The sequence below is a fragment of the Gekko japonicus genome, unplaced genomic scaffold, assembly GCF_001447785.1.
Source record: "Gekko japonicus isolate JY-2015 unplaced genomic scaffold, Gekko_japonicus_V1.1 scaffold930, whole genome shotgun sequence".
Taxonomy (NCBI): domain Eukaryota; kingdom Metazoa; phylum Chordata; class Lepidosauria; order Squamata; family Gekkonidae; genus Gekko; species Gekko japonicus.
Window position 1 is genome coordinate 208,112 of NW_015175999.1, and position 21,655 is coordinate 229,766.

A 21,655-nucleotide genomic window follows, 5' to 3' on the forward strand; every position below is an offset into this window, starting at 1 on the left:
AGTCTCATTGTGTGGCTTAAGTTGAAGTTTTTCTCCTACCACCTGTTCAGTCACTTTCTTCAAAAAGGTCCATTCACCAGTTTATAGCAGATGTCAATAAAAATGATGTTCATAGTATACAAAGAATCTGCATATTGTCTCACCAGCCTCCCCCAGAGCAGAGGAGTATGGAATGCTGGAGTTTCTTGCTAGAAGGACATGTCTTCCCTCCCCACCTCCCCATTTTCTGCAGCTAGCCAGTAATCACCATGCTGCTTGTTTAATGCAATTTTGCTAAGAACCCAACAATGTGAGAAAACTTAGGATAGTATCTGGGTTTTCTGCTTGGAGGCTTGAAGAGATGAACAGCAGACTAACTGGGAGGGGTTAAGGAATGTCTGGTCTGTGGTATATATCTGACTAAATCAGATATATACAGTTTATAATGATGTCTGATGCAGTCATATTTAACCCTTATGTAGTTGACTGTGCGACTGAACAACAACAACAAAGTTGACTGTATTGCAGTCTTATTTAGTTTCATTTTGTAGGGGGAATATTAGATATCTGTGCTGAATTTCTTCTTAAAACTGTCCAGTGTTGTAAGCCAATGAAGAAAATCAGTATGATTGTATTTCAGCTCGAATGTGTGTCTGACTATACACTCATTAATGAAAATTGAGTTTGCCCTTTCAAAGTGTTTGTATGGTCCAGAGTATTTAAAGGGCATTTTTGAGTTGACTGGGTAAAGAGTGATGAAGGAATTGACAATTTCAGTAGATTGTTGTATCAAAAAGGGCTGAGCCGGAGGGCCATTAATAATTCCCCTATTTTAATAGAATGTGATTAGCATCATTTTGTGCATTGTTTTAATATGCCCGTATATGCACAGGAAGGTAGCTTGGTTTTTTTTGTTTTTGTTTTTCACTTGTAATCCTGGTGGTGCTCCGTGTCCTTAACTTTCAGGAGTCAATTTGAGGAGTGCTAGAATATGCAACAGGACTAGGGTCTCTTAGAAAGTCTCAAAGCATGTTTAGGACATGGTCACAGCCCTCTAGACTCCTGCTTAAATTTTAAGCAGGACCATGGAACACATTTCTTACCACCACCCTTTGAACAAATAAAATTCCTTGGTAACAGGTGGCTGTTCCACAGCAGTTTGTTCCAGATAGATTTGAGTTACAGCTTCAGGGTAATATTTCACGCTGTCCTTTGGTATTTGTTCTGTAATTACCGTTTGATGTAAACATGACCTCCTTGTAGATTGCATGGCTTATTTATGTTTATAGTAGGATACATATTCAGTATAAAGGTTTGTACACAATTTTCATTACATTCTAGAAAGGAAGGGAAAAATAAGTAATAAAAATATTGTCGTATAAGATTGTTCTTATGTGGGCAATCCTCCATTGTTGTACAGATGTTAAAATTTAGGTACAAATATGCCTATTATGCCTTGGTCATGAGATGTTTTCAGGATAATGTGTGACCTGTTCACTGAAGTCTGGGCTTTGCATTCTTGTTTGGAACATCTTCATGTATTGTGTTTGTAATGACCATGGTGTGTATGAAGTTTGATCTTAGATTTTTGTGTAGCTTTCCCCACCCCCATTTCAATTTTAGCCATGCAGAATTCAGAAAATAAATCACTGTAGTCTTTTGGCAGACAGTGACAGAACAAATTTTAAGGAACAAACAATTATGGAAAAAACTGATGATCCTATGTATTCTGTTCATACTGAATGAGAAAATAGCTTCCTGTAATTAAGTTTAAAGTTGCTAGTGAACATTTAAGCATTCCCTTACCTTGATTTTTTTAATCAACCATTTTTCAAAGAATGTGGACATAACCACTTCACTTGTTGCAGTAGTCCTCACAATTAAATCCTGGGAGGTATGGTGTAATCATGTTCTCAAATCATGCTGTAGAAATGAGTTCCTAGACATTATAAATGACTGTGCATGAGATCAGTTGGTCACAGAAGCAACCAGAATGATAGTGATCCTAGACTTGGTTCTGAGTAGAGCTTGAGGCCTAGTGCAAGATGCAGATATTGTTGCACCAACTGGGAACAGTGACCACAATGCTATTAAGTCCAGCATTCATGTCAATGGAAAATTACCCCTTAAGTCCTTTACAGAACTTACCAATTTGTACAACATCCTTCTTAAGCTGATATGGGTTAAAGACATCCTCCCAAGGATGGTGGGAAGAATTTGGGGGCCCTACAGCCCAAAACAGGAACATATGATTTCAGAAGAGGAATCTTCACAAAAATGGGGTAACTAGTTAGCTGAAAGGGAGACTCAAGAGAGTCAAATCTCTAGAAAGCTCTAAAACCACATGAAAGATCTTTAAAATCACATGAGTTGAAGCCCAGATAGAATACATTTCCCAAATTAGGAAAGGAACATCCAAGTCTGAAAGGATGCCTGTGTGGTTCAGAACCCAAGTCAAGAAAGGCATAAAAGGCAAAAAAGTGGAAATTCTGTCCCAGTGAAGTGAACACAGGGTCTGGCAAAAGAAGTATGATAACAACTAGGTGAGTGAAAAGAAAATTTGAAGAGCAGATTACTAAAAACATCAAGCCTCCCTCCCCTGTTTTGTTGCACCAACTGGGAACAGTGACCACAATGCTGGAGTTCGAGCAAGGGAACCTTTACCTTTACCTTTACTGGAGCAGGAAACTGCCTAAAGAGGCAGCCTTTGGATGACTAAGGAATAAAGTGTTTGCTAAAGGAAGATGGAGATATTGCAGAGAAGCTCAATGAATTTTTTGCTTCTGTGTTCACTGTGGAAAGTATGTGGTGTGTACCCTGGCCACAGACACTATTTTCAGGAAGAGACTGAAGAACTGAGTAAAATTGAGGTAAAATTTAGGCAATCTAGACCTGTTGGGGAAATTAAAAAGTCCTGATTACATACACCTAACAGAGAAATCAAACATGAAATTGTTGATCTACTAACCAGTATCTGTAACTTATTTCCTTATTCAGAATATATTTATGCTGTCTTTTCAGAGTCCTGCTTGAGGTGGCTGACAATTAAAAATCAGCAACTAAAAATAAGACACTAAAATCAGCCACTGTACCAGAAAACTGGAGAATGAGTAGCAAATGTTACACACCTTTTTAAAAGGGGGTCCAGAGGGAATCAGGAAATTGCAAAATCTGTCCCAGGCAAATTAGTAGATACTGTATTTCAAGACAGAATTATTAGGCACATAGAAGAACATAGTCTGCTGAGGGAAAATCAGCATGGCTTCTGCAAAGGGAAGTCTTGTCTTACAAACCTTTTGGAGTGCCTTATACTGAATCACACCTTTGGTCCATCAAGGTCAGTAATTGTCTACTGGCAGAAGTCTTTCACTGCACCTACCACCTGAATCCTTTTAAGTGGAGATGTTGGGGATTGAATCTAGGACCTTCTGCATGCAAAGCAAAGACTGTAGCACTGTGCTACAGTCCCTCCTCACTCTTCTTTGAGAAGTTTAACAAACATAGAGATAACTGTGAACTGGTAGGCATTATGTACTTGAATTTTCAAAGACTTTTGACAAGGTACCTCACCAAAGGTTTCTGACTACACTTAGCAGTCATGGGATAAAGGGATAGGTCCTGTGGACTAAAAATTGGTTAAATGACAGAAAGTAGGAATAAATTGACAGTTCTCACAGTAGAGGGAGGTAAGCAGTGGGGCCCCATAAGTATTGATATTGGGGGCAGTGCTATTTAATTGGCTCATAAATATCTGGAATAGGGGGTAAATAATAATAATAATAATAATACATTTTGATTTATTGATCGCTCAATCTGGCAGAGCTGCTGGCTCTGAGCGATTTACAGTTACACGGTTTCACACAAGGGACTAACAATTTCATAGGGGGGTAAGGGAGGACAACATATAATTCTTTAAATTGCACACATTTTGCAGCCGATGGGGATTTTTGTTCAGCTGTAGGCTTCAGACGTGTTCCGGACAGCATTCATTTCAGCTTGGCTTGATGACGTTGGTTCTTCCTGAACTGCTTTGAGTCGTAGTGCCGCACTGCCACCGCCTGGCCGGATTGGCCCATTACAGGCTTCTTAATGCCGAAGAGGTCTTTTTTCCAGGCTTCCAAGCTTACGCGCTAGACATTCCATTCGCCGGCTAACACCTCCCCAACGGGGGTTTAGTGTGCCCACCCTCTCTAAGGAGTGGTACCCATTTTATCTACTCGCCGAAGCTTTCGAACCGCTGGGTGGACGGCGTAGCGTAGTGTAAATAGTGTAGTGGCCAAGTCTGCGTATCACACTCAGAATTTTAAAGGAAACAGGGTTTTTGGGTGCTACTGAAGTACTAATGTATAGAACATCATTGTAACTCTTTATGTAACTAATTATTTAGAGCTTATGCAAGTTTTACAGAGGTCAGTTATTTCAAATTGTTTTTGACTGATCTTTCCCCAGATTGATGCCCATTAAAAGATAATGATAAAAACCTGTATGTTTAGTTCCCTTTCAGTTATTCACTCAAGCCTTTGAAAAACAAAAAATGAGGAACAGCATGGGGGGGGGGGGAATAGCATTTCCTCAACACATTTTCCTGCGCGTTCACACACACAAGGCTTGTAGTGCTTTGCATGGGAGATCCCCTTTCTCTTCCTTTCACCCTCTGCAATTTGATTAATAGTTTGCTAAAATGGAGGTCTAAACCTTTACTGGCTGCCAGGATTTAACCCAAAAGCGTGTGATGAGCAAAGAGTGTTAGTGAAGTTCCTCCTCACCTTAGGCAGGTAGGTGGTCGTGAGTAATTTTGCATGGTGCTCAGGCTCTGTACAAAAGCAGATTCTAAGATCTCTGCTCTGAGAGCAGCTGCAGCTTCTGCTTGACACAGAAAGGATACTAATGATTAGAGCCCTTTGCAAAGCAGGAGGGTTCTTGGGAGAGATTTACTTGGGCAGTAGTTGATAAGCATCCAGTCATCACAGAAGTGAGCATATCCACTGGATCTTTATTTCAATAAAAATAGATTGTGGTAGGGCATCTGCTTTGCATGCAAACAGTTCTGGCCTCTCCAGGCCTCTCCCAAGTTAAAATGTGCTAGGTGACATGCAAGACATCTCTTTGACACCTTGGAGAGCCACTGCCAATCAGAGCTTGACAATACTGAGTTTGATAACCAGTGATTTGCCTCAGGACAAGACTGCTTCATGTGACTTGTTTTTGAGCTTGTTCCTTGGAAGCTTCAGTTTATTCTGTGGCTTCACAGTTTCCAGAATTATACAAGGGAAAGTTGTAGTATAAACACACAGTGAGGGAGCTGTTGTAAACTTGTACAATTTGGGGGCAGGAGGCAGGATCCGCACTAACTGTTTCCATTCACCTGTTCAGTTGCAGTATTTTCCATGGTCAAGAAACCCATGAGATCTGAGGACAGTATTTTTTTTCAGGTGTTTTTAATGGTGAGACTTCCTAAAGCGGTTGGTTGGGAGTTTGGGGTTTTAATTTTTTTTTTTTTAGCAGATTTCTGTTTTAAAGGCATTCATGGCTTCTCTGCTAAAATTCAACTCCCACTGTAGCCTAAGGAGAATGGTTAATATGCTGCAATTTTGAGTCGCAGATCAGTTAGCTCCTGAAGTCAACTGTGGCCCTACCATCATTCAGATAACGTTATCGTGAAGCTGTCAGATATTAAATACTTAGGAGAGCACTCTTATAACTGTTGCCATGGTGATCGCATGAAGGCAACAGGGTAGTTTTCATCTATATCCGTGTTTGGTTGACTCCTTTTATAGTCATTTAACTGTGAAAGGATGGTAACATTTGGTAGTCAGGTTACATATCTCTGAGATGCACCACTAAAAATCAGGGCTGCAATTAACATTTCCCCTGTAAATGAAAATGTACTTCAACATTAGTTACAGCGGGTCTATAGTATGTTCTTTCGTTACTTTAATATTCATTGACTGATTTCTGTGTAGATTTTCTTTGGAATTATCGACCTACTATTATGCTTTCATGTCACTTTCCTCCTCTAGTATTACCTCTGCTCAGGGTGTAGTTGAGTATGCCTTGCAATCAGAGTAATTGCAAAGCAGTTTGTGACTTTGACATGGAAATGGACTTCCACCTCTCCGTCTTGCACTTCTTTGTGCCCCCTTGCCTAACCGGGTAACTACAGTGATCCTTTAAAAGATATTGAAATCTTCTTTTTTAACATTTATGTTATTTGTTAAAACAAGAATATATCTTATTAGTTTAAGTTCTCTTAGCACTTGCCTTTATAGTGAATCTTGTCAGGTAGTAGTTCTGTAGATCAATTAATATGATTCAATCTTTTATCTTCATGTTCCCTGTGCCACCAAAGTAGGGTACCAGATACCAAAGCTAAGGGTGACTTTTTTCAGAGTCAGCCAGTGAGCCCCATAAGTGAAATGTGATTTCAACACTATACAGAGGCCACACTAGCTCTTATAATTTGACTGATTTTGCAAACAAAGTAACAGAGGTAGGGAGTGAGTTTCAGTGATATTGTAAGACAACAACAAAATAGAGTTGGTTCCAGGACACTACGAGTAGAGCTTAGCTCACAGAATGGAACTTTCCCACCCTGCGTCTTTCCACCAGCAGAATATGAGGTTTGGATCAAAGTGATATAAAACTGGCCTTAACTGAGTGAAGTCATTAGACCCTCTAGCTGTGGGGTGTCAAACTCATTTATTACGAGGGCCGGATCTGACATAAATGTCACTTTGTCGGGCTGAGCCATGTGTGCCATAAAACATAATGCCAGGTACTGGAGATATAAACTGTATAAAGGACAGCAGCTGGTTAGCTTCAAGTTGATGTATGCAAGGCCCCATGGGCTGGGGGGGAATACAGATGAAAACCCATAGGGGTGGACTGGAGAGCCAGCGGAGCAGCACTGGGCAGACACTCCCACACTGCTTGACTGGTGTAGATGAGACTGTTCCACCATGCTGAAAGCATAATTGGAGTTGCTCCCCCCGCTCCCCCCCCCAGCAGTCTCCTGTTCTCTTCCTTGCACTAGTTGTTCATGGGTCACATAAGAGCTCTGTATGGGCTGATTTCAGCACCCAGGCTTTATGTTTGACACTCTTGCTGTAGCTGAACATTGTCTGCTCTGGCTGGCACTGCCTCTTCCAGATTTTAGGCTGAGATCTTTTCCATCGCTGCCACCTGATCTCTTCTTTAGTAGACATTCTATGAAAAAAGGCTATTTGGCAGTGCAATGTTAAATTCTAACAACAAGCTCTGTTCCCCAGGAAACTCTCATCTGCATTAGTGTAGTGACTATCAATATCTCCATTTCCAGATTTAAAAAAAATATATTCTGAAGTTCACTTTCCCTTTAATGAGCTCATCATTCAGCCTTCACAAATGCACACTAAAAACCAGTGAAGCAGTTTCCTTCCAGGCTGGGCAAGAAATTCTGATTTTAATTTGGATGCATCCAGGTAATAAAGAATTGTGCAGACATATGTTGCTAAATTGATCATGGGCACAAAGACACCAATGGGCCAATTCATGGTCCCCTGAGAAAGATGTTGGGCGTGTTTCAGTTTATCTGAAAGACTTTCCATCCGAATTCTTAGACTCTGTTGGTAGGTATAATTTTCCCCCTTTGACTTTTTCAATAGAACTGAAGCACATTTTAGAGGTCTGAGCAAAAAAGTAGAATTTTGAAAATTCATATAACTTGATCCAGCAATGATGCTACATGGATAGCAGAGGCTTCCAGTGCTGTGGAGCATCACTCTGAAGACAGATCCACAATAGATCCTGTTGTATGATGCAAAAACTGGCAGACTCTTGACAATTTTGCTGACCCGGGCACTGGTGAACTGAACCACATATTCATTTGGCTTTTATATACATGAATATGTGCCTGTATGTGCTCGTGGAAGCTTAATGCTGCAATTCCAGCACTCTTAAACTTGAAGGGGAAGTCTTTGTCTCTTTACCAGTCTCCTAATGAGAATCTGATGATTGTTTGAAGTTGTTTTAAAAATATTATTTTTATTTATTTGGCATATTCTGTGTTACATTTCATTCCAAAGGGATGAATTTTCCAAAATCACCAATTTAAACAAATTTTAAATAAGACAAGAACAATCATATCCTGTGCCGATTTCATTCTGGGCTGACTATCATTGGCCCTAGGCTAACAGTCAAGAGCTGTTTAGCTCTTGTCCTTCATCTCATGTTGTTGCCCACGCCCAGGCTGCAAGGAGAGGGGGGATGCCTTAATAAATGTCTGACTTGACTGCTGCTAGCAAGGTTTTCTCAACTTTGCCACCTGCCAGTTTTTCCCACATAGTGGTCTTTGTGTACACACAGCCTTGTTTTTATTTTATTTTATTTTACTAAATGTATACAATGCCTTTCTCCCCTCATAAGGTTTGTGTATGCATTTCTGAGTAAGGAGAAAGAAATTAGATAATTCAGTCTGTCCAGGTCACACTTCAGACCTCCAAACTCCAGTGACATTCTATGGATGGGCAATCAACACAGCTTCATGGTCTGCTGGATAGGGCAGACAGGAAGACTATCAGGCTGACTCCAAAACGCTCTGCCTTCCCATTGTAGAGGGCACTAGGATGCCAGAAGGGATGAGGAGACTTACTGTTAGAGACACATCTCCACTGCCCTGGTTGTGAAGACACTAGGAAATAAAGACTCAGAACCAAGGAGGAGAAAAGCACATGTCAAGCCTGTGGTTAGCTGTTTAAATTCTGGCTTCTGAAGGAAAACACATAGAACTCTTTTTTTATGATTAGGCAGGGGGTCTGGAAATGGAGAAAGTACTGTGCTGATTTCCTTCCTGATCTCAAGCTCCTTTCAGAGCTGTTGGGAGAGGCTTCTGAGGAGAGCAGTGGGGAAGAATCTTACACAGCCATCATTTAAAACTTATCCTGGGATTTTTGCAGGTTTTTAAAACAGAGTTTACATTGTTAACAGCTTTTGAGAGAGATGACCATAACATTTGGACAGCCAGAGACTGGGTTGATATGATTAAAACATGGTTGGTAAATTGTCATCGGCCGATAGACCAAATTTTGCAATGAAATAGAACAAGATGTGAGAATACATTTTATAAAGAGGTCAGATGCACTTTACTGTGATGCCTTCAGACTTTGTAAATAGAATCTCATTGTTAGCTGCACATGGAATTCTTTTAAAGAATGAGTATAATACTTAAACTCCTGGGGCCTCTAAGAAGAAATTTTGAGAATTTGCTGTGATGGATTTCAGATCATCTGTATGGAAAATAAATACAGAGGTTGCTTTCCTGGCTTTCAGAGATTGCACAATAAGTGCTACAGGTTGATCCCCTCTCTTTCCCTGCTGCAACCAGTGTTCCCGCTAAGCTGTGGAGTCTTATGAGCAAAAATTCTACTTTGTGAGCGACTGGCATTAAAGTTGTGAGCAAGCGATTTGGCTACTGCATAAACTAGTTTGCTCTGGAGCCATCCTTCCTGAGTGAAGACAAAAAGGTGTGAGCAGGAGGCTAAAAAACTGTGAGCTAGCTCACACTAAATCAGCTTAGAGGGAACACTGGGCAACTTACATATTTTCTGTCCATTGTACAGGGAAGAAAGTATAGGGGCAGCCACAGGTGCCCCTGTGCTTTAGGGTCCCGGTATAGCGTCAGCATGAAAACTCTGGCTGATCCTAACATTGTGCTGCCTGACTGTTATACAATAGGTCATAAGATCAGGACCTTTTACACTGTTTTAGCTAGGTGAAATGATTCAAGTGCAGCCTGTTTTCCCCAGTATGAACTGTACAAATAGCATCACAGAAGAGCTGCATCATGTACAAAGTGAAGAAGGAGAATTGTTGACAAAGCATCTTTTCAGCTGTACTTTGTCTCAGCTGTGTTTTCTCTTTCCTGCCTGCAAGTATAAGGGCAGGGTGTGGCCAGATGTATAAGCTGAAGGGAGGGAAAGAGCTGATGGGCCCTTGAACTTTTCTCTTTTAACCTATGGTTCACAGCTAGTGCCCATGAAATACCAGCTACAGAATAGTTTTGGTTGGTTGGTTTGTATCACATTTTATAGTTGTAAGCCACCTTGGGGCCCTGCTTGGGTTAGAATCATTCAAATAATTGCACATTTTATAAATATGCATATTTTGTACATTACAGCACTCCAGTTCTGACGGCATTCCCACTGTGTCCAAGTTATCTGTATCTGTTTTGACAGCTCAGTAAACACCATGATAAAAATTCAGGGTGACATCATGTGTTTCCAAATACCAACACATGCTTCCAATAGCCAAAAACATTGTTCTAGTATTTAATTGTTCAAGAATAATAGACAGAGTAATCTATTTCATTCCCATTTGGGAATTTCTTTATATCATGGTTCTACATTCTATTTCTGAATCCTAAAATAAGGCATTGGAAATAGTAAAAGATATGTTTCTTTTTTTTAGAAAAATAAATTTTAGTATGAAATTTGCGCAGTTAAATTTTATTGGCACATAAAATAGCAATTGTACCACCAAAGTGTGCATGCTTATTATTGCACATTAAAACAAATATCTTGATACCATTGTTTTCTTCCCAGATTTCAAAAGCCTTTTGGTTAATACTTTTCTTCACACTACTTTTTTCAAGAATTAGATTTTTTCTTTTAAATTAAAAAAATAATTTTCAAACATCATTAAGTGCTTGGTCTTAAACAGACTGTCCCTTTTAAGCACATTTTCCCCACTGTACATGCTTTCAGCCATATTTTTACAAATTGCACGTGGACTACTTTGGGGGAGGTGTCCCTTCTAGTGCAGTTTACGGTGGCGATACTTGCCCGCTTTTTCTTTTGCTGCATTGGCGCAGGCATTGTGCTTATTCTGTTGTAAATGGTTCCAGTATTTGATCAATTCACTAGGCTGGAACTGATGGGAGGTAATTAGGTGACTGTATTTACAGCTGGAATAAGAAACCCGCCAGTGATTGAAGACAAACTCATTGGGTGGGGGTATTGGGTCAATTCGCAACTTGGCAAGACAAATGCCCACATACACATCCTCTAAGTGTAAACGTCTTATACTCAATGAAACCTTAAAAATTTTTTCCGCTAAATCTCCAGAAAACACATAGCCTGTCCCAGAGCAGAAGACAGGGTAACGTTCACTTGGGTACAGATCAGGTGGCATGTACCACTTGCTGTCTTTGTTCCGATTGGGTGCATATCCCCTCATTAGATAGCCTGTGAAGTATTTGTGCCTAGGAGACAATTCTGGCTTCAGAAGCTTATGTATTAAATACTCTGTATTGACAAACATATCGCTGTCTGTTTTCATAACGTATGGAACGTTTGGGCAGTAAGTGGCAACCCAGTTCATCCCCATAAGTGTTTTGATGGTTAAGTTGTAATAAGTGTCTAAATACTCTTGTTGGATTATATCATGGTACTGCCTGCTTTCCTCTAGGATAGCTCGCTGAAGGTATCCATTTAGCTTCACACTTAAACCCAGCAAAAAAATCCGAACAATTTGGATCCCAGGTGCCAGGCTCTCATTCCCCCAGGTTTGTCTAATAGCTTGTCGGGCTTCCACTTGGCCTGGTTCTGCAGCTATGAGTAGTATTAGAAATGGACTTTTCTCCTGGCATTTCTCAGGCTCATTGATGATATACTTAAAATGATATGAAGTTGGATGTCCAGTACCTCTTGCGTTATAAATACTCCCGTTGGCACTGAGTGTGTTCTCTAAACCAGTAACTTCTTGAGGTGACAGTTCGGTATTGTTGGAATTAGTAATAGTCTGTGGCCTGAGGGTTTGAGGGACTGCTTCCTTCCAAATGGTTCTCAAAGAGCTGTGGTTTGTCTCACTTCTCGTTGATCTAAATCCACGTGTAGTGTAAGCCACAGGGTTTTCTTTGAATCCAGCTCTGCCAGGCAGCCAGTCATGGTGATTAAAAAACAGAAATATAGCAAAAAGGAACACAAGAGAGAGTAGACCAATGAAGTGGGTGCGAAACAGAGTTCGCTTGGTATTCCAGGTCATCTTGGCAAAGCAGCAGTGCCGCCTTCTCCACTGAAGCATGTTGTAAGTATCCAGTAATGGGATGTGAGAATGACTGAAGGAAATGCTTTGTTTTTGGATCCACTGCTATTTCTTGGTATTCATCTTCCGTCGTCAAATGGTTAGTGAATTACCAGCTCTGCAAAAGTGACAGAAGACTGAATGAACAAGCTTTCAAAGTTTGCCCTTTACATTTTTCTATGCAACTTGGAGAGAATACTACGTAAACAAGTGGAAAGCTTTGCTATTAATAAGCATTGTAGCACTCTTAATGTTGCAAGTGTATTAATCTTCACTGCAAAACAATCTTTGTTTTCTGTTGGGAATGCTTGAGGCTTGCCCTCAAGCATTGTTGAGAGAGGTTGGTTTAAGAAATTCGTACCCCCCCACCCTTCCAACCTGGGGATTCCAAAGTAGTTTGAGCCCCTGCCCTATAGACCCAAATTCTGTTCACTTCCTGCCACACTAATGCTTGTTTTGTCTAAATAAGAAGAGGCTAAATAGCAAGTTGTCACTCTAAAGAAAAAACTCTGTACCAGCTTTTTTCCCCTTGACTTCACAGAAGTACTGCATCTACTGACTTGCAGTATAATCCTGTGCAGAGTAACTGGATTGCACTGTTAATGACTGAGCCCCATGCTGATTTCTCATGGGATCCCTGAGTGTTGAATTGCTGATGTTGCCTTTTTTAGGCTTTACAGTGCCAACCTGTCCAAAATGTTCCATATGTTTTTCCATATGGACTGTAAAAGAATGCCTGCTTAGAACATAAAGATGTGAAAACTATTTGAAGGGGACAAACAGATACCAAATGCAGGGTGATTATTAGGTTTTTGGAAAGGGCCAAGTGTGTAAAGGCCTGGATACCAGATGGAAGCTTTATTGGCATTAATTAAAACTGATTTGACGTGCAGAAGGTAGCACGGCTCACAGTCGGAGGCCCCTTTTGCAAAGTGATCATGTATTTGTAGTGGGGCAGACGGTGCAAGGTTGATCATAGCATAGTTCTGTTAGTCACAGTACACAGCTTGGCATGTTTCCATTGAGTCCCTGCTGTGTTCAGAAAGTCAATGAGAAGATGCACCTGTCAAAATTTAATTTTCAGGGTCCAGTTACCTCATTGCAGCATCCTTCACCATTAACAAATGCTAAACACTTCGGTTCATGTTACCCTTTTTCTTCTGAACTGTTTTTTTTTTTTAAGAACTGTTTTCTCCACCTCATTTTGTTATGGTTAAATAGTTGTATTTTTAATGAACTATTTACCAATAGCTTTTTTTACAATTTTGTGGAAGTTGAAGTGCGTACATACAAACTAAAAGCCTTTCCACCCTTGAAAAAGAATACTTTAAGGTAGGCAGTTTCCACTTTGGAACACCTTTATGGCTCTTCTATTCATGATCCTGAAACTGAATCAAAATATGTGTAGTTGGCTGACTTTCTACAAGCGGCAGAATATAATCCTCCTGATTATACAATACAATACATATTCTCCAGTTGATATTTGAGAAGGGAGTCAGTGTGTCACTTACATGATATTTCATATTAAAATCTGGTCACATCATCTTACTAATGAGCTGCATTGCGTGGTATGAATTTGTAAGGTGTTTTTTGTTTTTAATTTGTTATAATTTATTCCAAAACAGTAGGATTTTGAACTCAGGGAAATCTCATGGGGGGAAGTGTTCTTTTTAGGTAGTTTATTTAATTACTTAGCTATATGTCAAAGCCAATACTTGGATTAGTAATTTTTTAAAAAATGTTAGCATATTGTATGCGTAATGACATATTTTAATGTAAATCTTTCCTTTTAATAAAAGTGTCTCATGGAAAAGGGGCACTTGAGTTTAAACTATATATAGATGGTTGCTGACCTAAACCCTCAAAACAGAGGTGTGTGCTAAAATACATATATAGTGAAAATCAGCAGTATACAGATAGCAGAAGTCCAGAATTTGAGATAGGCGGAGATGTAAAATTCTCAATGGGCCAAATTAAAGGTATGTCATACAGAATGGAAACATGCTGCAAATATTTGGAAGTCTTGTGTCATTCAGAACAAAAGCTATACTTCATCTTCACCACCACTAGGAGGAGCAAATGGGGGTTTTAGCCTTGAATTGTACTATGCAGTACATCCTTCTGCAATTTACACAATTTCTGCGTTTACATTGAAGTCTCCAATACTATTTGCCGTGAAACAATAAATGAGCTGCGAATGAATTTTAAACAGTTCCTCTGGAATAATGAGGCTCAAGTGTACCTTCTGGCATTGAGCCTTGGATAATCTGTTCATTGATATGTGAAAATCAAAGAATAATTTTGATTAAATGACTGACAATGCAAGATGAAATAAATGTAGCAATTTCCAACTCTAAGTGTTTAGTAGTACGGAAAAGATACATGCAGAATGGAACAAAGCTTTCTCTCCAAAACTAAGCACATAAATTATGCTTTTAAAAAGAAATTCATTAAGCAAACCTTACCCAAGTGAATGACTGGTTTTCCAGTTCCTTGTTAAATGCAAAAATGGATTGGCCATGAAGCACAACTATTGGTGTGCAAGTAAATCAAGTAATCAAATTCTGTAAATATGTGGTCTGTTGCACATATTAGTACTGAGAGTTGTTTTCAACACTTATTCTGACCTACTGCACTCTCAATGTGTTGTGTGCTTACCAAGGATTTATTTGAATAACTACTGAAAGCACTTTTATTATTTTTAAAAAGTATTTCTCCAAACCACTGTTAATTTACACTTTAGGCTGTCATAATATTGTTGCTGGGGGTGGAGGTGGGATGTCTTTCACAGCTTAACCAACTATACAGTTTTGTTGTTCTCACTACATTTTAAAATAAATGCAAGATTGGATGCTTGTTCAGAGGAGTCTCTTAAACAGATCACCCCAATTTCATACTCTTCACGTGATTCTTCTGCACAATGGTTTTGTGTTCTTAAAATAAGATTACAGGTAGTGTTGAGAGTTATTCTACTGGACCACAAACATTAATAATTGAGTATCTTAATGTGGGTTGAGTTATGTTACTACTTTGTGACTAGTAAATGGGGCTCCTGTGATATTTGTTGCATATACTGTGGAATGTTGTATTAAGATATGAAGGTCTGCACACTATATGAAACATGTCATTTACGTCCAGGTTAGGAGTCTGTCAGAGTTGTGTCCAATTCTCCCTCCCCATGTTTGTATGGAAGTGCTTTCTGTTCAGATATGGGCCTGTTTGGCTCTTGGCCTATATTTAGAAGAGAACTTACATGCCTAATGCCTCATTAGGTTTCAGTTTCTCAGGCTCAATGTAGAGCACTAATAATGACACTATTTGGTTGTGGTCATTGGCTTGTGTGTTCCAGTTCATATTTCCCTTAATTCTTGGGAGGCAGCTGCTCCCTAGAAGGGAAAGGCTAAATAGGAAAGCATGAGATCTGTACTAGATCTGAAAAACTGTATACCAACACCATACAGGGCCCGATATCTGCCTTGACATATCTGCATTAATCTTTTACCAAAAGGGGGGGGGGGACTGTTCAGTTCATTTAAAAATCCTAGCAGCTCCAGTGGAAAAAAAAAATCTCTGAATTGGTCAGTACTTATAATTGAAATGAGTGGTTTTTTAAAGAGAGAGGTATATTTTCTGAAAACGCTCCTATCAGAAGTATAAGCCTGCTTTTTAAAGTTTTGTGTTAAATATAAATGTGTTTTTCTTTTATTTTTATTACACTTGTCTATAGGCATTCTTTTTAAAGCAGGCTCTCTCCCCACATTTATACTAGCTTTACTGCATGTTAGTTTTGCCCAAGGCAGGCAAAACGCATTTATATTTAACACGCTTTAATGATTTAGTATTGTTTGTTGGGGAGCTCTTTGAAGGGAAACACTTGGCCACTAAAGAACTATTAAGCTGCTATAGATTCAGGTCTTAAATTTTTAGTGCAGATAAGTAACCTGAGTTCCTTGTCAGTTTTCTTCATCAGTATGCATTCCAAACAAGGCTGGGACACTTAAATGATTGGAAACAAAGGCAGTTTAATTGTAGTGACTGCTTTTTTAATGGCAAAACAAGGCAAACGTCACACGGTAGACAGAACTTAGGATGGCATGGCATACACCCTGTCTTGAAGGAACAGGATATTGAAGCTTCTTTCTGGGATGCTGGCTGATATTACTTGTAGTATTCTCAGTAATCTCAAGGTTGCTGCTGGGAGCTCAGATCACTATGGTTGAAGCTGTTGTGGAGGGTGTGTGTGTGTCAGATTTGGTGTAGCTGATTATATGAATCAGATGATAACTTTGCTTGCGTGCCAGAGGTTAAGCTGGGGCGAGTGTAGCAAATGCAGAAAGGACTGAAGGTGGTATTGAACTGACAATCGGACTTCCTAATCTGCTTTTGATGGTTCTCAACATATCACATCATAGCTGGTTTACCACCATTGTAAGCGTACGTTAGGTAAGGATTGGTAAATCTGACCTAGTTTGATTAGCTGATTTTGTTTAGCTGATTTTGTTTAAAAAGCAAGAAGATGTAAAGTCAAATGTCTCAGGACTCTACTAGTGCTACAGATAGCTAGATTATCCACCCTAATCCTTTTCCCTCTCTCTCCTGTCCTTTCTCCATCCTCCACAGCCTTCACATTTGACTGAAAGTAACAGATTTGTTAAATGTAAAGGCAGTGGTATTCTTCTCAGCAAAGCAAAAACAAAAGCCCCTCCTGGATCCCCCCACACACACCATTAAAGGAAGCAGAGCTTCCAGTGTTTGTATGTGGAGGTTAACAATGTTTGGAAGCTGCTACCAGCACATGCAGTTGAATGAAATATTATACAATGATCTGACATACCTTACTTGATCAGGCCATTTCTGGCAAGAGGATTGTGCCCACTGCAAGTAGTTTTGGCATGCCATCCCTTCAGCCAAAAAGATGTTATCGACCATGCGCACATCTCCCCCACAGCAGCCTGCTGCCTGCGACTGCTTTTCACAGTATCCAGGGTGTCCATCAGTATGCTTCCTGCTCCCTTCCCTTCCCTGCTCACCAGGGTGTTCGTCTTGATTTTCCCCTGGTCATCCTTCAAGCAACAGAAGCAGCACTTCTCGCTTCCGTTCTGACTGGCATTGTCTGCTGCTGACAATGGAAGCATTGAAGCTTTTACAGTTGGTGTTTCCCTTGTTGGACAATGCAGTGCTGTGTTCTCTTTTCAGTATCCATATTTCTAGTGGCAATGTCAGGCAAAGCAGCAGGAGCTAGAATCTGGAGCTGTTCGCTCGCATCCGTTAACGGGCTTTACTTCTCTCACTTCATTGTTGCTAGGCAGTAACCAAAAGAGAATCATTTTTTCTTTTTTTAAAAAAACGGTTTTTAGCTGAGGGTTTTGTTCCGCAAAATCCAATCCATAGCTCCTCAGCCGCTGCACAGGCAGGCAGCAGTTTAAATGTGGGCTTTGACAGATGCTGTCTTCTGACAGAGCAGAATTTCACGTCATTGCTTGGCTGAGTCCCACGTGATAGTTTGCATTCATTTGGACTAAATCCTAAAGCAGCCAGAGAGAGCTTGGAGCTTTTGCTTCTGTTCGATAGAGGATACAGAATCCAGTGCAGTGTTGGATGAATAAAATGAGAATGGGGTTGTTGTGGTACGGATCAAATTAATGAGTGTATCTTTCTCCAATTGCCTTCCTTTATCTTTAGTGCTTTAATTTAGTCCTCTTTAAATGCTTTTTTTTAAAAAAAAACACTGGATGTTATCTTAATTCAAGCACATCTGTCCATTGCATAAGTACTACAAGCAATTAAATATGTTGGCTTACAGCACTCCTCAGAAGCTGTATTTTTAGTGTATAGACTTGTGCACCCTTATAATAAAAAAATGAATGTGCATAAAGTGGGCTCTGGCTTATAAAAGCTTATGTCATGAGAAACCTGTTACCCTGTAAGGTGTGCCATGAAACTCTTCAAAATTAAAACAAATCCTTCCACAGTTGCCAGAACTTTATGTTGTCTACATTTTGTGATATTAGTCTAGTCCAAGCAATTTTATTTGGCTTGACATCCCATGATTTGTAGGTTTTTCTTGGTATCATATAGTTCAGCACTGCAACATGAAACTAGGAAAATGACCTGATCTTCCAGATACATCCATCTTAATATATGCCCAACATTACTAGGATGAGGATGTTCTTTATGCAGCCCTTCTCCATACACATACAATGTGCAATGAGTTTGGAATTCATAATCTGAAGAACCAGTTATTGATTCCATTTTGGTTGTAAGCAAAGAGCCATCTAAACACAGTTGTGCATCAATATATTGGTCACTGTTGACATTGCAGTGTGTGAGTGGTTATTTTACCATTTAAATTCAGTTAACCTTAATACCCAAGCTTTAAAAATAGTGTGAATTAGCTGTAAGTTATTCAAATGAGTGTCATATAATTCTCTGTGGCACAAAGTTTAAGCTGATGACTTGCACATCTGCCTGGCATTCTCCGTGTGTTCATGAACAGGGAGAAGAAGTATAAAGGTTGGAACTAGATAGCTGCCTGTGAAGTCTACATTACAACAGAGGGAGACAGATTTAATTAGGAGAAATGGTAGGGGCTGCAGTCACTCTCTAATGACAAGGAAAGCCAACAAGCCCTGAGAGTATTGTGGTCTCTGAGGAAAGGGTCCCAGTCTTACACCCAGCATGTCACTAGGGGAGAAAGTGGAAAGCTAAGGGAGCTCATCTCTCTACCATTCCCTCGTTTGTTCTGTATTGTGGAGAGTCTGTTTCTTCCCTTTTGAACCCCGTGATCTGGTATAGTTTTTTTTATCTCGTTACTCAGTACCAACACTTAGGGCCCTTTTCTCTTCAACCCAGTGAGCTAGCTACTTGTTGCTTTTTAAAATGCAAGCTGAGAGATTTCTGGATTCCTATCTAGCTGCTATAAAAGTTGAGAGACCACTTGAGTACTTGGGAATAGTAAGGAGTTTCTGAGTCCCTGTGAGTGGGAATGTGGGGCTGATAGGCTCTTCTGCTCCTTTTCTTGCTACAGCATAAGCAAAAATTACGTATGTGTTGGGTTGAATTCTGCCTACCAGTTTCTCCTGCACAAGAGGGAGAAGGAGTTATTTCATCTGACTCTTCCTCCCCCCCCCCAGCACACACTGCAATTCCTGGCCATTGCCTGAGTCCACCCACTGCCACCCCTGGTTATCACCATTTTTTTGTCCATGTGGGTCCCCTGTCCTTTGGCATAACATTTTCACAGGTAAAAGGGGTGGATGGGGTGAGGGGGAAGTACAGTAATTTTTTTTTCTTCCAGCAGTAGAAATCTAGTAGGATACCATCTAATTGTAAGCTTGTAATATTATTGTTGTAGTTATCATTATCTCTCGTTTCCATATGCCTTATGAGGTACCCTACAACAATAAGAATTCTATAAAAGCAGTAAAGAAATGAGATGAAAGGGTAAAAATAGCAACAAAACCAGAAAAAAGCAATAATGTTTAAAATGGCATTATATATGGGTTTAGAGATTTCTTAAATTCCTAGAACAGCCAGCATAAAAACAGAAAAGCCCTACTAAAAGAAACATGGGAAACAAGGACTATGTGGAATAAAACTCCACATATGAGGGCAATTCTGTAAAGCCTGGGAGAATAAAAATCTCTTTCCATCTAATTAAAATGTAAGGTCAGCACCCCAGCAAGCTTCTATGTAGGGAAGATGTTCCAGAGCTCAGGCACCTCTACAGAAGATGCCCAGTTCTGGCTCCCACCAGACTTGAAAATGAAGGATGACAGAACAAGGCCTCTGAAGGTCAACTGCTGGTACTCAGGCTCAGACAGGATACCTTTCTACCCATTTAAAAAATGCTTCATTCAAGTGACATTAGGATCATGTATATCTTTTTTTACATTCTAGATGTTATTTGACAATTATCCTGATTAATGTAAAAATATGAAGGATTACTGTTGTTTTATAGTACAACATATATGGTTGTGACCTACAGTCTGTAATTACTTCTAGTATTGATTCTCACGGAGCTTTATTTGGAACACTTTAATCATAAACTTTTAATTCAACTCAACATCTCTTATGATAATGAATAAACATACTTAGGTTAACATCTCATTATCTTAACTGCTGCATCAGCATAAAATATGTGTTAAATGAAAGCATTCCTCATTTTAGGGTCAGTTAGACCCCAGTGCCTTAAATGTGCAGTGCCTCATCCCCATTCATTTTAATTGGTCTCCTAGTGCAATATTCTTTTAGTGAAATTCTTTATAAATAAACCCTCACAATGAGAAGTGTTGGAATGGAAGTGGCAGAGAGGAGGAGGATATGATCTTAAACACGCATGAGGGTTAAAATAATACTTTTCCTCTTTTAAACAATCTTGTCAACAAGTGAAAGCTATTTTGACACTATTGTTGTTAAAAACATATGATTGAAGAATTGAATCATATTTTCCATCAAATAAAGTGGAATGGGATGACTGTTTCTGGAAGAACTATGGTATAACCTTGAAGTGATATCTAAAGAAGAATCAATGTTTAAAGAAGCTATGTACATTGATTATAATCTGCTGGGATTCTTGTTTTAATAGTGAGAAATGCTGTCATCTTCTCAAGTTTACCAACAGATTATATTAAAAGCATGACAGATGGATACACGTTATAGGTTACATCAGGGCTTTTTTGTAGAAAAAGCCCAGCAGGAACTCATTAGCATAATAGGTCACACCCCTGAGAGCCCAGCTCATTAGCATATCAGGCCACACCCCCATGCTTTCCCTTGGCTTGCCCGGGCTCCCTGCGGCTGCGGGGAGCCTGGCTTGCCTGGGCATCCCGCGACTGTAGGGAGCCCGGGCAAGCTGGCCCTTGGACAGGCCAGGGAAGGTATGGGGAGGCATTTAAATGCCTCTCGAATCCTTCCAGGGTCCCCCCGGCCCACCTGCCTCGGAGTCACTGGGGGGGGTCACTCTCCAGGCCTTCCCTCTGTAGCCACACACACAGAGGTTTTGGCTGTAGTGGGCATAGCCAACTCTGAAGCCAGCTGGAACTCTGTTCCTGTGCGTTCCTGCCCAAAAATAGTCCTGGCTTACATTGTGTTTTAAAATTGCAGGCTGGTGGTTTCGCTTGCATGATTGTAGACAATGATACAAAATCCAATCCCCCCCCCCCCCCGGTATTGTCATGAATTATTGTGACTATTAAAATTTGTTTAGAAAAAACCTATTTCTTGCATTTCAGCAGTTCTTAGATACTGTTTCCTGTCAAGGTTAGTCAGCAGGGAAGGCCAGATGGGCCATTTGGCCAAGCCCTCACTCAAAGGTGGCTTCAAATTTAGATAATTAAGTGCTTAAGCACTTACCCCACACACTCACCTCAACCATCCTTTCTAGAAGGATACCGTGGTCAGTGGTATCAAATGCCACAGAGTTATAGGAGAATCTACAGGTACAAACTCCTGTCACGGGCTCTTACAGGCCACCACCTTTTGGACACCACTCTTATGCGGGACACTGCTAGCTTCGGGTAGTAGCGGGGACCACTTACCCACTGGTTTCGTTCTTCGTGATGAAACTCTCTTGGTTCACTCCAAGGCTCTTAAAACTGGTGGAAATTAGTGACCGGAC

The 21,655-nt window shown here is 40.1% G+C and overlaps 2 protein-coding genes across 3 annotated transcripts in view; one reads left to right on the plus strand and one right to left on the minus strand.

The window, feature by feature from the left end:
* The window catches only part of CDC73 (cell division cycle 73), a 143,075-nt gene that overhangs the window by 66,557 nt on the left and 54,863 nt on the right, over window positions 1-21,655 (plus strand). The window lies entirely within an intron of this gene.
* On the minus strand, window positions 10,453-17,443 carry B3GALT2 (Beta-1,3-galactosyltransferase 2). 2 transcript variants are annotated; one of them, XM_015426432.1, is made up of 2 exons: window positions 16,876-17,443; window positions 10,453-12,154 (listed from the first exon to the last, which is right to left on the minus strand). In XM_015426432.1, the coding sequence occupies exon 2, from the start codon at window positions 12,034-12,036 to the stop codon at window positions 10,768-10,770; it is 1,269 nt and encodes a 422-aa protein (XP_015281918.1). In that variant the 5' UTR covers window positions 12,037-12,154; window positions 16,876-17,443; the 3' UTR covers window positions 10,453-10,767. The 2 variants fall into 2 exon arrangements, with proteins under 2 accessions (XP_015281918.1, XP_015281917.1); XM_015426431.1 differs by having other exon boundaries at window positions 16,871-17,443.

Bases quoted from the DNA above. Each gene is read 5' to 3' on its own strand.
- B3GALT2 (XM_015426432.1), bottom strand. From the start codon at position 12,036: ATGCTTCAGTGGAGAAGGCGGCACTGCTGCTTTGCCAAGATGACCTGG.